Below are 13,656 nucleotides of genomic sequence, written 5' to 3'. Positions count from 1 at the left end.
CCTCCACAAGGAGGCTCTGGCAAATGGGGGCACTGGCTGAAGGGCAGTGGAGATGATGTCCTGTCAGGCCGCAGCCCCATCGTGGGCCATTTCGCTTTGTCTCCTAAAAGTGCCCAGATTGATTAGTTTGTCCTGCTCCGTGTACAATTCCCAGGGGGCAGGAGGGACTGAAAGAGAGCATGTGTGTTACTGCCCCCAACTGGATGGAATGAGTCTGGCCAGCTGAAACCTGGAGATCCATTCCTTCTAGGGACCATGGATGTCTCTGTATCATTGTCCCCGGCTGCAGAAATGTATTGTAGAGGAGTCTGGGAGCCCCCGCCAGTGTCCAGAGGCAGGATCTTGTTGGGAGGAGCTGTAGGGAATGAAGCCCATTTAATAGGCATTGGAGGGGGTGGAAGGGAGGCTGCATTTTTTCCAGGTATGTGAACCTCTGCATACAACAAAAATAACAGATTGATTCTTCTTTCCATCCCTTCTCCCCCATTTTATTTGTCTTCTCATCCATCCCTGATTTCTCCCGTTGCCTCTCTCTGTCCTCTTCTCCTCAGCCCGCTGATTTACTCCCAGTCCCCTTCCTGTTCATGCTCCTCTGTTGTCTCTTGCTCACCTCACTATACCCCTGCCACACCCATTCTTCCCTCTTTTCTGGTTTCTCTCCCTCTCCTGACCCCAGCTCACTTTATTCTCGTCCCCTTCTCCTCTCTAGTTCTCCTCACCCTTGGTTCTGTCTCCTCTCCGTGTGAGAGAGTCGGACTGCTCCTCTGGCCTCTCTGATGGCTGGTTGTCTGTAGGAGCACAGGCAGTTAGAGTAGCACTTAACCCCTGCAGGCTGCAGCTGTGGAAAGGACAGCGTTTAGGCATCTGGGAAGATGGAGTGGCCACACTCTGCTGTGCCTAGCATGCTGACCCCATACGTGCCAGAGTTTCGATAACTTATAGCAAGTTCCAGCCATGGGTACAAGGCAGTCACTCAAGTGCTGCATAAGGGAGACAGTCAGAAAACACCTGTGCCTGAGCCTGACCCACTTCCTCTCTGTTTCCCCAGATGATGACATGGTGGAGTTCTGTCTCGGCCTCCAGACTCTGCTGTCTCTCAAGGTAAGGAATGGGTTCCCTCTCCTTGCATCTGAACGTAATGTAGGTGTGGTGGGACGTCTCGACGAGACCCCAAGCTGGGGCTGCAGGAAGCATGCGATGCTGATGGCCAAACCCGCCTCCTGATCTCTGACTACAGCACGCTCTTAGCTGGTATGAGTCTCATGAGAATTGAACCCCTTTCCAGTCATTTGGAAACCTTATTGGATGAGGCAGTGGCTAGAGGCCTGTGCAGCCCCATAGGGAGACCTACAGTATTTCCCACTCCTGATGTGTCTTTCCAGGGAGCAGGGGAAACACGCTGCTAGCGGAAATGGGGAGAAGAGATTTCATCTCTCAGAAGTAACCCCTTCCTCAGAGTGTCTTTGCTGGATCTTGAAGAGCCCCTCCAGTCTCCATCATCCAGGAGGATGGGCCTGTCCATGCATGGAGTGCATAGACTTGGAATTGTTCTGTGGAGGGGGGCTCAGCTGGGAAATCTCTCTCAGGGGTTTTTTCTCCCCCCAGAGTAGGGACCAGAACCCAGGAACAAAGAGCATCTAGGCCGGCCGTTCCCTTCCGGTGGGTGCTGATCACTAAATGACCCAGAAACACAGCCTGCAATTTAGATCCTGGCACAGCTTGAAGCGAAAGCCCCCTGTCTCGCTTTGCCGGCGAGCTCTCTTCAGCAAGGAACCATTAAACACCTACATACACAGCCCCCCTTACTGAAAACATCAGAGAAATGCTCCGGAGGAGAAGGAATGCTTTCTGGGGCTGGGAGACCCCCTGTCCTGCAGGCAGAACAGGGAGAACTACCGAAGGAGAGGCCAGGGTGGGGGCAAGCAGAAAGAAACCCAAATAATAACCATGCTAAGAAGGCCTGCGAAGGCCTTGTAAATTGGCAAGGAGGAGGCAGCAAAGATGGAGGAGGCAGGTAAATGGGGGTGACCATTCCATTGGGGGGAAAAGATGGGGCTGGGAAGAGGCAGGAATGGGAGCGTAGAAAGGTGAGTGGGAAAATGGAGGAAGGAAGCAGGGAGCAATGAGGGAAGGGAAAGCAATGGGGAAGGGCACTGAGTGTCACTCAATGAGTGGGCTGGTGTTAGGCTGAGAGCTGAATGACTCCATGAACTGGAGGGAGGGGAAGAGACAGAACCAGGTGCACAGGGTGGGTAGGTGGAGGTAAAACAGTTAGTGTACCCTGGTGGCCATGTGGAGGGATGGGAGAGGAACCCAGTGGCAGAGCAGAGGAAATGAAGGCAGGGGGCAGGGGAGCGGAGGGTGATTTGGAAGCTAGACGGCCAGGTTGGAGTTGGATTCAAAACCAATGGAAGGTGATGGAGGAGGGCATGATGCCCTTGGCCACCCTAAGAAGGGCCATGTATACAATGTGCGAATAAGGCGGCTGTGCTGAACAAGGTGAGAGACAACCACCTGAGCAGGGCCTTGCTGGGGAGTGGGAGGGAGCGACAGCGAGGGATGGGAAGGAACAATGGAGGTATATTCAGAAGAAGAGGTGCAGATGTGTTAGGGGGATGGAAGGAAGAGAAGGCCGAGGGTAGGGAGCTTCTTTAGGAAGAGCAGCTGTAAATTTGATGGGAGGGTGCTGTCCAAAATCTGGCTTGGCGAGAGGGAGGGAAGAGGGGGGTGCTGATTACTAGATGCGCTCCAGCTTCTCCATGGTAATAGACGCCATGCAGCCCACGTACCCTGCTGATACCTTGTGACTGATACGTACTATGGGTAACCTGCTCTTGTCTGCCCCCATTAGTGCTGCATTGACTTGGAGGAAGGAGTCCTGAGGCTGAAAGCCCTGAGTGAAGAGCTGCCTTTCTTACATGCCTCTGATGAGCATGGGCAGTGATGGGCCGGCTCCCCACATCCACAGGGAGGAGACTCTGTGGCTTACCAGGGAAACCAGCAGCTGGGGCTGACACACCTGGACCTTGCTGAGTCCTGCGCTGAGGCGTCCATGGGGGAGTGAGGAGGTAAACAGGAGCCAGGTGCTGTCCCGCTGTTGTTGATGCAAGCTGGCCTCTTGTATGGAGAGTTCTTCCTCCCTGCAATGGACCCTCCTGCTTGTCCCCATGTGCTGAGTGGATATTTGTTCTCATTTCTCTCTGTGTCCCCATTCTCTCGCTGGTTTCTGCTTCTGCCCTTTTAGTGACTTCTTTTTACACTGCCATGTATTGATAACATAGGTAGTGTCACTGCGAGCAGTCTCCAGGGGTTCCACCTGCAGAGAGATGATGGCTTCTTCTAAAGCCTCTGAAGATTGTTTTAAAAGTTTCCCTTCCCTTTTGGCCACAGATCTCCCTGGATAGGAGGGGCCTCTCAATCCCCTGCTGAATGGGAAGGGCCCTGTGGCCAATCCTCCCTGTCCTCTGAAGAGCTGGATTTCATTACCCTGCACTGGCTCCGAGCAGATTGGAAGGATTTTACTGGAAGCAGCTTAAATTGCAGTCACTGCATTTTGAGAGTTTTCATTCAAAGCAGGAAGACTTCTAGGAAATGCTGAGCTGAAACACTTTGGCAGCGTTTGAGCATACATAGGCGCCAGGCCTGGCCAGGCCAGCCTTAGCTACTAGACTCCGTATTGTATGAGCTCAAGTGCTAGTTTCTCCCCGTTAACTGTAGTAACTGGGCTGACATCCCACCAGCCGTGAGCTCCAGTCACCAGATTTACACACCCATCAACTCTGCTTCTTCACTCTGAGCTCCAGGGATTCAACTTAGATACCACATGAACTCCAGGCCTACACCTGCCATCGACTCTCCTCCTCCAGCCTGGACCCTGGCGATTTGACACAGAGACACCATCAACTTCAACCACTGGACTTCCATACCCCATTGACTCTACATCTCCTGCATGAAAGCAAAGAACCTGACCCATTCCCAGTATCAGCTCAGGTCACAGAGTTACGAACTCATCTGGGATGGACAGGACCTTTGGTGGGTCACTTAGTCATTTCTTCTCCATACATGTGGGCCTGATTTCATTACCCTAAAAGCATCGCTGATAGATGACTATGTAGTCTCAAGAGACAGACACACCGCCACCATTCTGGGCAGCTCACACCTTTCCCAAATGGATGTATTGGTTAATTTTTGTTTCTAATCTTTAACTAAAATTTTCTGTTCTACAATTTGTGCCCAGTTACATCTTGCCTCCTCAGCGACTAATGAGAATAATTGATGCCAGCCCTCTTCATAACATCCCTTCATCCACTTGTAGATGGTTCTGACGTCCCCTCTCTGCCATCTTTTCCCTGGACCTAATTGGGTCTCTTTGTGGGTCTCACTTGTCAAACATTTTATTATTTCTCCTGTGCTCATTTGAGCGCTCCAATTTATTTATCTGTCCTTTTTTTGGTAAAAGGGTTGCCCTAAACTGGATGCAGGACTCTGAGGCTTAACCAGTGCTAAGAAGAGTGGAATAATTACCCTGCTAATTTTACATATAATACTCCTGTCAATGCGACTCAGAATGGCTTGTGCTCCTCTTAATGGCAGTGTTGTACTGTTGACTCTTATTCAGTTCATTACCCATTATATCCTTCTCTCTTTTCCTGTGGCATGGCTGCCTAGTTCATTGTTTTACAATTGTGCATCTGATGATTCCTTCCTATGTGAAGCACTTTACATGTCTTTCTTGAGTAATACCAATGATTTAAAGGCCTTGTCTCATATGTGTCATGATTGTCCTGTATTATGATCCTATCCCTCTGCAGTCCCTCCTGGATCTGTATTGTTTGTGCATCTGAATCTTTAATGACAATACTGACTGGTATTGGAACCTCCTTCAAATTTGACATTGACTCTTGAATGAATACAATTTGTTAAATGTGTTATTCATTATTAAATCCCATTCTGTAACAACTCCTCTAGTCCACAACTCTCGAGTTTCACTCAGAGGATGGCTTGTGGAAATGTATCAAATAAGTTGTTGAAATCAATAGCTATTATGTCCACTGCATTTCCTTTATCCATTAAGTTTATTTCATGAAACTAACAAAACCTAAGAGCTCTCTCTAGCTCAGACTGAAGTCAATGGGAAGCTTTGCACTGATTTTAATGGCAGTAGGATTGGGTCCCATGGTAAATTGGCATGATTTTTCTTTGACAAATTTACTTTGCCTATTATTTATTACTTATTTTTGTGGAGGTGTTCAGTAGTTGGATGCTCTGTTAGCTGTTTGAGCAATATGCCAAGTATTGCAGATAAATTTACTCATCTGTAAGTCCTGGGAATCCCCCTCCTTTGCTCTCCTTCAAAGCATCCTTTGCTCCTTCTCTGCCCTTCCACTGGCTTCACATTTCTTCAGTTCTGATACTTCTGCTAATTCCGATTGCTCGGTGGGGTGAATTTCACCAGGCCCTATGGCTGTGAATACATTTAGGTTATCTTGCTATTCTGTAATCCCTTCCTTTCCATAATGAACCATTTCAACTGCTGCCTTTGGCTTGTTTGTTCTTCCCCACATCGGTAAGCAGCAGACCTGCCCTTTTCTGCCATCTTCTTGCTTCCCACATAAATATTATAATGATGGTTTCTTGTTTCCTTTGCTAGTATTCCCTGATTTTGTGCCTTTGCCTTTCTGGCCTCTCCTCTCCTCCTCCCTTAGTAATCATACATGTTCACGTGCTTGCATGCGGTCTCCATGCCAATTGTGTTGAGGGTGTTTCTGCTTGATTCCTACATCAGTGTGTGGGGGACTCTAATCCCCAATTTGTAATCAGCATCATGGCAGCAGACATGCTCTTCCACTCTCCTCCCTACTGTGTCAGGTAAATGTCTGGTATTTCCTCTAGGTCACTCAGTACTGTGCCCTCTGGCATTTACCTTCTCCCTGAACACTGTGGACCTTTCTGTAGATAACTACTGCAGCATTTCCCCCCAGCACAGTCTAAATTGCCAAACCCTGACCCAGCCCCAACTCAGAAAGGGCAGCAGCAATACAAGCAGCGAGAGCTGCAGGCCTGAATACAATGGGTTGGGATCCCTTCTGCCCCTTCCTTTGCTCCCCCACTTCATTGGGAACTGAATCATGGTGTGACCCGAGCTCTCAATGCCTCCTTTCCTTTGCATCAGAAATGGAACCTCTGCCCTTCTCCCCTGCTGGACTCCGCCCTCCCATGACAGCATCAAACGAGGCAGCGTTGCCAACTTTCACCATTTCACCATAAGGTTTGGTGTTCTTCTTCAAGCCCCAGCTCCTGGAATCATTTGATTACATGAGAACCTCAGCTTGATTTTTTTTTTAAAAAAGTCAGTTTCATGGTGCAGTAACTCAAAAACTAAAGTTTCAAAAACCAGGTGACAAATAAAAAGAAGCCCAAAGAGATTCCTGTTCAAATCTCATGCGTTTCAAGCCAATCCCATGATTTTCCGGGGCCTGACGTATGATGTTGGAGCGCTTAGGGTTGGCAACGCTGATGATGGCTTAATACTAGTTTAACTCTGGAAAAGGCTCACGTGCATTCACAAATGTTTTTTTCTCCTCAAGCCATTGCCAGTGCTTAGTCATCCCTGTTTTCCTGAAAGGCACCAAAGACTAAAGGCCTCTTCCACTGGACAGGAAAACCAATCAAGAATTAATATTTGAAGCAGGATTTTACTATGAACTATAAATACATTAAGGGGGTCACTACTAGGGAGGGTGAAGCGCTAAGCTAAAGGACAATGCTAGCACAAGAACAAATGGCTATAAACTGGCCATGAACAAATTCAGGCTGGAAATGAGAAGAAGGTTTCTACCCATCAGAGGGGTGAGGTTCTGGAACAGCCTCCCAATTGGAGTTGTTTGGGGGTGGGGGGGACAAATGCATTAGTTTCAAGAGAGAGCAAGACGAATTTATGAGTGCAATTGTATGGTGGGGGTGCTTGTTTTGGGGCGGTGGGCACAGCTAAGCAGCCCCACAGCTCACTTCTGGTTTATGTCCTGTGTTCCTAAAGCGCATGCTTCAGGGCTTCAGCCAATCACCTAAAGGGGTCAGGAAGCAATCTTTTCCCCCCAGTGTATTCTGGGAGGTTTTTTTATCTCTTTCCTCTGAAACATGAGGGATGGCCACGGCTGGAGATGGGACCCTTGGCAGGGTGGGCCAGGGGCTCTGAAGTGGCACCGAGCATTCTCTCTCTCAGGGGCTTGGCTGGCTGGGTCTTGCTCACATGCTCAGGGTCTAACCGATCCCCCCAGGTCAGATTGGCAGGTAGCTTATGGGACAGGGGGATTTGCCTTCCTCTGCAATGTGTGGGTGCAGGTTGCTTGCCAAGATTATCTGGGTATATCTCACTTACTCATTTCCCTGCCATTGCAGGAGGCTTAGGCACTGGTGCACTTGGTCCCTTCTTTTCTCTGCCTCTGGCACATTATAGTCTAGTCTCCTGTGGGCTGTAATATTTTGGTCTCATTTCAGTTGGTGGGTTTAGTGTGTGGGTGCTGGTGGTCTGTGAGGTACAGCAAGTCAGACTAGACTTGGGGGGCAGTCAATTATTTTTTGTCAAGGTCCAAATTTCTTGGTCAAAATATAGTCAAGATCCAGAGAAAATAATAATAATAAATAATAATAAAAAGATTTTGCGGTCTGTTCAAAAGCACCTGGCAGTCTGGATTTGGCCCACGGTCCACTTATTGACTAGGTGATCTAGTGGTCTCTTCTGGCCTTAAACTCTATGATTACCTGACCAGAGCATTGGCCATCTAGTGTGGTCTCCTGCCTCCAACACGGGCTCCGAAATAATGCTTCAGAATAAGGCACGACATCCCCCTACTGCACACAATTGTGCACTATTATACCACCGGGGGAGCGTCTTTCCTGACCTCCATTAGTGATCAGATCATGTCCTGAAGTACGGGGGCTAAACGGAGCCAAGTCAGTGTCACTGCAGATGCGACTCTTATACACAGAAATGTATCATTCTGAACGGGAGCCAAAATCTGTTCCTAGAAAGTGCTTTCATGCACCCAGCCTAAACGCTGCTCATCACGGTCCTGGGTTGTGCCCCACAGGGCTCTGAAAGTATTGGAAATCAAGCCAGCCACCGATCCCAGCCAGCACTCAGAAGGCTACAGCATCTCTAAATGCCAGACATTTGGTTACGCACACGCGTACCACGGGGGTGCTGTTTAACCCCCCGTTGCTCAAGGAGCTAGTGGGCTCTCAGTTGCTGGCACAGACTTGCAGCCTCGATGGTGTTCAGCTGGGAAGCATCTAGAAGTATTAAAGGTCATTTGGGCTCTGAAAATTGTTAAAAGCAGCGTCATGGGCATCCATGTTTATCATCTCTCAGGAACAAAATATCTTTTTGTTTGTAAACCGAGCACCATGAACTGGGGTTGGTAAGGTCCAGATCCTAACTTCTGTTGATTTCAGTGTAAGTTAGGAGCCTATGTTCCTTCAGGGATCTGGGCCAGCCCTGCAAACTGCCCTGGGATCTAAGTCAAGCTCGGCTCGTTCTTTCTCCTCTGTCATCACCTGTGATAAAGATTCTGCCCTCGGTGACACAGTGGAGTCCGAGTGCCACCAGGGGATTTGCACAGATGTCACTGATCATAACTTAGCAAGGCAGGAACAGAATCCCACTCCCGCTCTCAGCTATGTTCGCTCTGCAGGGCGAACAGGGGCCAAAAAGTGGTCCGAGCAGCAACCATGACTTGAATGTACCCTGGGAAGAAGGGGCCATGGTCAGTCACTTTTCATCGTAGAGCCCCACTTTAGTGGAAGTTATGGCAGTTAGACTCACGTGGGGCTGCCACCATCAATTGCTGGGTTGGGACATGAAGAGAGGGAGAAGGCGTCTCTTGGCACAAAGGCAATATAAGACTGCCCTGGTTCTCTCAGCAGGAGACAATGCTCCTGTTTTGTACAAGGGGTTCTTATCCTTGCCTATCCTCCTGTGCCTTAATGGGAACAGGGGAAAGAAGGGAGTAAACAGGACCGTCCACGGGCTTTGAGTGCCAGGAACAATCTAGAGTTGGTTGAAAAAATGGAAAAACAATTTCACCCTCTAAAATTTTTTGATATTTTTGTTCTTCAGTTTTTAAGTTCTTCCTTCCCCCTGCATATCTCTTTCTCCCCCCCCTTTTTTTTTTGGGGGGGGATTGATTTTTGAAAATGACTGAAAAGACAAGGAGAGAGGGTAAAAGGGAAAAAATGATAAAAACATCAAAAGAAATGGAAAACAGATAGATAAACTGTGAAATGGACAATTTTGCATGAAAATTTTAGATTGGGACCATTTTTGGATGAAAACTCTTTTTGCTTAAGAAGTAGACCACCAGCTTTACAGCACTGTGTTTGTAAATGAGGCCCCCCTGTCTTTTGGACAATGCAGTCCTCCGCAGCAGGTGCTCAAGTGCTTGTACCCATGTGACCTCTCTACCAAGCTCATCAGTGGGAGAGGGGGGGTCCCAGGTCAGAGCGTCATGCTGAATGGCTCGCACTTGCCCATCACGGTATTCATTTGGGTACATGTTGCCCAGTCTGGTTGGAAGCAGGTCCCCATCAAAGGGTCATCTCTCTGCATGAGCCCCTCCATGCCTTACTCAGTTTCCTGTCCCACAGCAGCTACACTTGGCTCTCTTCCTTGGCAACAGTTTGACCTGTGTGGCAGTGGCTGTGTTTTGTATGAACATGCTGCATCCATGGTATCAATGCAGTCATTTGTGCTCCCTTGTCTCCTCTGTTGATAATAAAGATTTCTGCTTCAAGCGGGCAGCCAGAACCAAGTCATTCTCCGTTGTTATTGACCCGGCTCTGCAAACAGCTGCTCTGCAGGCAGGTGGCTGGGAATGCTTTACAATAGCCCGCTGACCGCCCTACCACAGCCTGGGCTCAGAGCAGTTGGAAGCTCTGCCAGCCTGACCCTGGCGTTGGCAAATGGAGTGTTCCTGGTAGCCAGCTGTGGGAACCCTTTGGTGACTGGGGCCCCATCAGGAAAATGAGATGTAATCAGAGCTGGGCCATGTTTCTGCTAGCAACTCCTGCCCACCAAAGTGGGATATGCAGGGACCAGAGCTTGATAAGCGGCACCAAGCTGTGGCCATGCAGAAACAGGGCTATATCTGTGTAGAACAGTCTTTTCATGACTGCTCTATGTTGGGGGGTGTGTGTGTGAGAAAGCACCCACACAAGAAGCGTTACATGAGCACAAGAGCAGGGCCATCCCTAGACATTGTGGTGCCCTATACAGCCCCCTGCGGCGGGGCTAGCCCCAGGCCTCTGGTGGGGGGTGGGGGTGGGGGGCAGGCTGTGCTCAAGATCTGTGGGGGACAGGAGCAGGCTTGGGGGGCAGGGGGAAAACCACCCCTCAGCACGAGCCAGTGGAGAGGGTTGGGTCTGGGTTGCTCCACTTCCTGCTGCCTGGTGATTGCAGGGCACGCCCGACCTCACACTCACGGGGCGGTGGGAAGTGGAGTGATCCGGCCCCAGCCCGCCCTGCTCCCCTGGCTCCCAGCCTTGGGGGGCAGGGGGGAACCGCCCCCCAGCACTCACCAGTGGTGCTGCTGGGAGCCAGCAGAGTGGAGCAGTCTGGGGCCGGGACACTCCACTTCCCGCTGCCCGTTGAGTGCAAGGTGCTCCCAACCCCTGCTGCAGTCCCCTGGGGCATAGCTCAGGGGAAGGGGTGGAGTGGGGGTGGGGTGGAGCAGGGGCAGGAAGAGGCGGGGCAAGGGCAGGGGCTATGGGGAAGGGGTGGAGTGGACAAGGGGGCGGGAGCAGCTTTCCTGTCCAGCTCAGCTGGCTGCGGGATCGGGCTGGCTGCTGGAGCAGCACGCAGCTGCATAGGGCACGAGGAAATCTGGCACAATTTGGTGCCCCAAATTTCCTGGTGCCCTACACAGCTGCGTAGTTTGCATATGGGTAAGGATGCCCCTGCAAAAGAGCATGTGTGGAACTGGAAGTATGTATATTTCTGTGTGTAATTGCATGCCAAATGCAGGGAGGGGGCTCATTTCTGTCACAAGCGGCTATGTGCCCACATCACAAAATCATCAGAGTCCTGTAGGATTGGCCTTCCATACTCTGGAGTAACATAGCAGGGGGTGCCACAAGTCAGGAAAGAGGTGCATTGGCAGAGATGCACTGAGGAAGCCTATGTAGAAAATCTGCTTAGCAGAGCCCAGCTCCATTGGAGTCTCTCTCAATGCCACTTTCACTGGTTTGAAAATACAACAAATTGAAACCATACAGGCACAGCTAGGGAGAAAATATCTGACACATGCAGCAGAACCTTCCTCCCCCTCTGTAACAGCATAGGCTCCTTCAGAGCTCCTCTGGGTGCTTGTGGGGAATGTAGCTATTTTTGCCACTTTATTCCACTCCAGGGACTTGGGTGAACGTTCCCTGGGATCAGACTAGGCTTGCCAATCCTCCCGGTTTCAGCAGGAGTCTCCCGGAATCACGCCCTATCTCCCAGAGGCTACTGAAGCCAAACCGGGACATTTTAGGGGCTGAAAGTCCAGTGGCGCAGCGGGGCTAAAGCAGACTCCCTGCCTGCCCTGCGAGTGGCACGGGGCCAGGGCAGGCAGGGAACCTGCCTTAACCCCACTGCACCACCGACCAGGAGCTGCCAGAGGTAAGCGCCTCCTGGGTGGAGCCTGCACCTCGCACCCCTCCTGCACCCCAGCCCTCTACCGCAGCCCAGAGCCCCCTCCTGCACCCAAACTCCCTCCCAGAGCCTGCTTCCCTGCACCCCCCATCTGCACTCCAACCCCCTACCCCAGGCTCAGCCCAGAGCCCCTCCCACACGCTGAACCCCTCCCCCCCACCCCAGCCCGGCGAAAGTGAGTGAGAATGGGGGAGAGTGAGCAATGGAGGGAGGGCGGATGGAGTGAGCAGGATAGCGCCTCGAAAGGGCAGGGCAGGGGCAGAGCCTTGGGGAAGGGGCAGGGCAAGCGTGTTTGGGTTTGTGTGATTAGACAGTTGGCAACCCTAGATCAGACCAACATCTGTGGCAGGAGCTTTCTCCACCACTTTTACAGAGATGAAATTATACTACTGTTCAATGCTCAGCCTCAGAAGCCATGCTGGGAGTGCCGAGTTTTGGCTGTGCTGGAAATAATGATCATTGAGTCTTCTGCAAGGCCTGACTGTGCTGGGGCTGGAGACCATAACAGGCTTGGAACCTGGAGGTAGCATGAGGGTGCTAAACTATGGCATGTTTTATAACCTTGTGGGGTCTCATATCCGCTAGAAACTGACAGAAAGTTAAAAACACAGCCCTGAGGAGTGGTTCCCACTACGTCATCACCAGCTGGCATGGTGTGAAACATGGCCGGTCCCTGTTGACAGCACCTGCAAAGTCCTGCTCAGTATTGTGTTCTAGGGCATGTTCTAGTGAAGACATACCCTTGGATAACAATCCCCAAGGCTTCATCCCCTTACCAGATGCTTCCCATAGACCAGTTGATTCTTCCCAACAGATGATTCTAAGCCCTACAGCCCTGGTTTCAGTTTGTGCCGCAAAACCCCAAACCTTCCCTGCCTATAGACTGCAACATTTTCAAAAATCAATGGGACTTGAGTTCTTAAGTCACATAGGCCCAGACCCTTACAAGGTATTCAGGGACATAACCCCCACTGATTTCTGGGCCTTAAGCACTTTTGAAAATTATACCCATAATGCTGTCCCCTGTACTGGTTACATGGGGGAGAGAAAACCCTTTTTCTCTGTAGCCATGTAGCAGAGTCTGGTGGAGAAGGCACAAGATTTGGGAATTAGGAAAACTTACTTCTGTTCCCAGTTCTGTCACCGACTCCTTGGTGTGGCCCGGGGCAGGAGACTTTACCCCTATGTGCCTCAATTTCCATATCTGAGAAATGAGGAGAACCTTCCTTTCTAAAACACTTTGAGATCTATGGACAGAACGTACTCATAGGAGCTAAGGTTTATTGTCTAATAATCAGATGCTCCACACCGCACCCCCACCCAAGTCTGTCTGTTCCAACCCTAGGCTTCTACCCCAGCAGGCAGGCACTTCCATTCTCCTGAAATGAGTGGGGAATTCAGTCTCCCTGCTGAGGTACTCAAGGGTGTTCTTCACAACATGGCACAGCAGGAACCCAACAGCTTGTGGGATCCTTACATGTTATCATTTCCTAAGGGCTATCATTGAATTAATTATATTTGCTCTGAGTCAGATCCAAATCTCTCTGTGGTGGGGCGTGGGAGGAAAGCTCCATCCATTATGCGTGTTAAATAAAACATTGCATGGATGAGAGAGGATAATGGATGCAGAGCAGCAGGTTTGCCTGCTGGTCTCGTCTTAATGAGTTGAGACTGGCGCAGGACTGAAGGAGGCAAAGCAGTCAGAGATGTACAAGGGCCGGAGAGAGCAGAGCAGCGCCACCTTTCCCCCTGTGCTGTGCTGGACCTGGAGTGGCATGCCCCCAAGCTTTGCCGTGGCAGAAAGTGGAGTGCCTGCTCCTCCTAGCTATTACACATGTGCAGGGCTGGAAAGCAAAACGATGCTCTTTCTAGCTGTCCCAGGGGGCCAGCGGTGGAAGGCTGAGTAGTACTATTGCAGCTGCTAAAGATGTGCAAGGCGCAGTGGCTGGTTGCAAGGCTGGTCATCC

The 13,656-nt window shown here is 50.5% G+C and overlaps 1 protein-coding gene across 1 annotated transcript in view; it reads left to right on the top strand.

Moving 5' to 3' along the window:
* The window catches only part of NRIP2 (nuclear receptor interacting protein 2), a 30,949-nt gene extending 21,144 nt beyond the window's left edge, over positions 1-9,805 (top strand). The window contains exons 5-6 of the mRNA XM_048823268.2: positions 1,049-1,101; positions 2,852-9,805. Coding sequence (XP_048679225.1) covers positions 1,049-1,101; positions 2,852-2,944 — 146 coding nt within the window. The 3' untranslated portion in view covers positions 2,945-9,805. The remainder of the gene's footprint in view (positions 1-1,048; positions 1,102-2,851) is intronic.
* The last annotated feature ends 3,851 nt before the right edge of the window (positions 9,806-13,656 follow it).

The sequence above is a fragment of the Caretta caretta genome, chromosome 1 (assembly GCF_965140235.1).
Source record: "Caretta caretta isolate rCarCar2 chromosome 1, rCarCar1.hap1, whole genome shotgun sequence".
NCBI classification, from domain to species: domain Eukaryota; kingdom Metazoa; phylum Chordata; order Testudines; family Cheloniidae; genus Caretta; species Caretta caretta.
The sequence above is the reverse complement of the archived record's forward strand: the minus strand, read 5'-3'. Positions and strand labels throughout refer to the sequence as shown.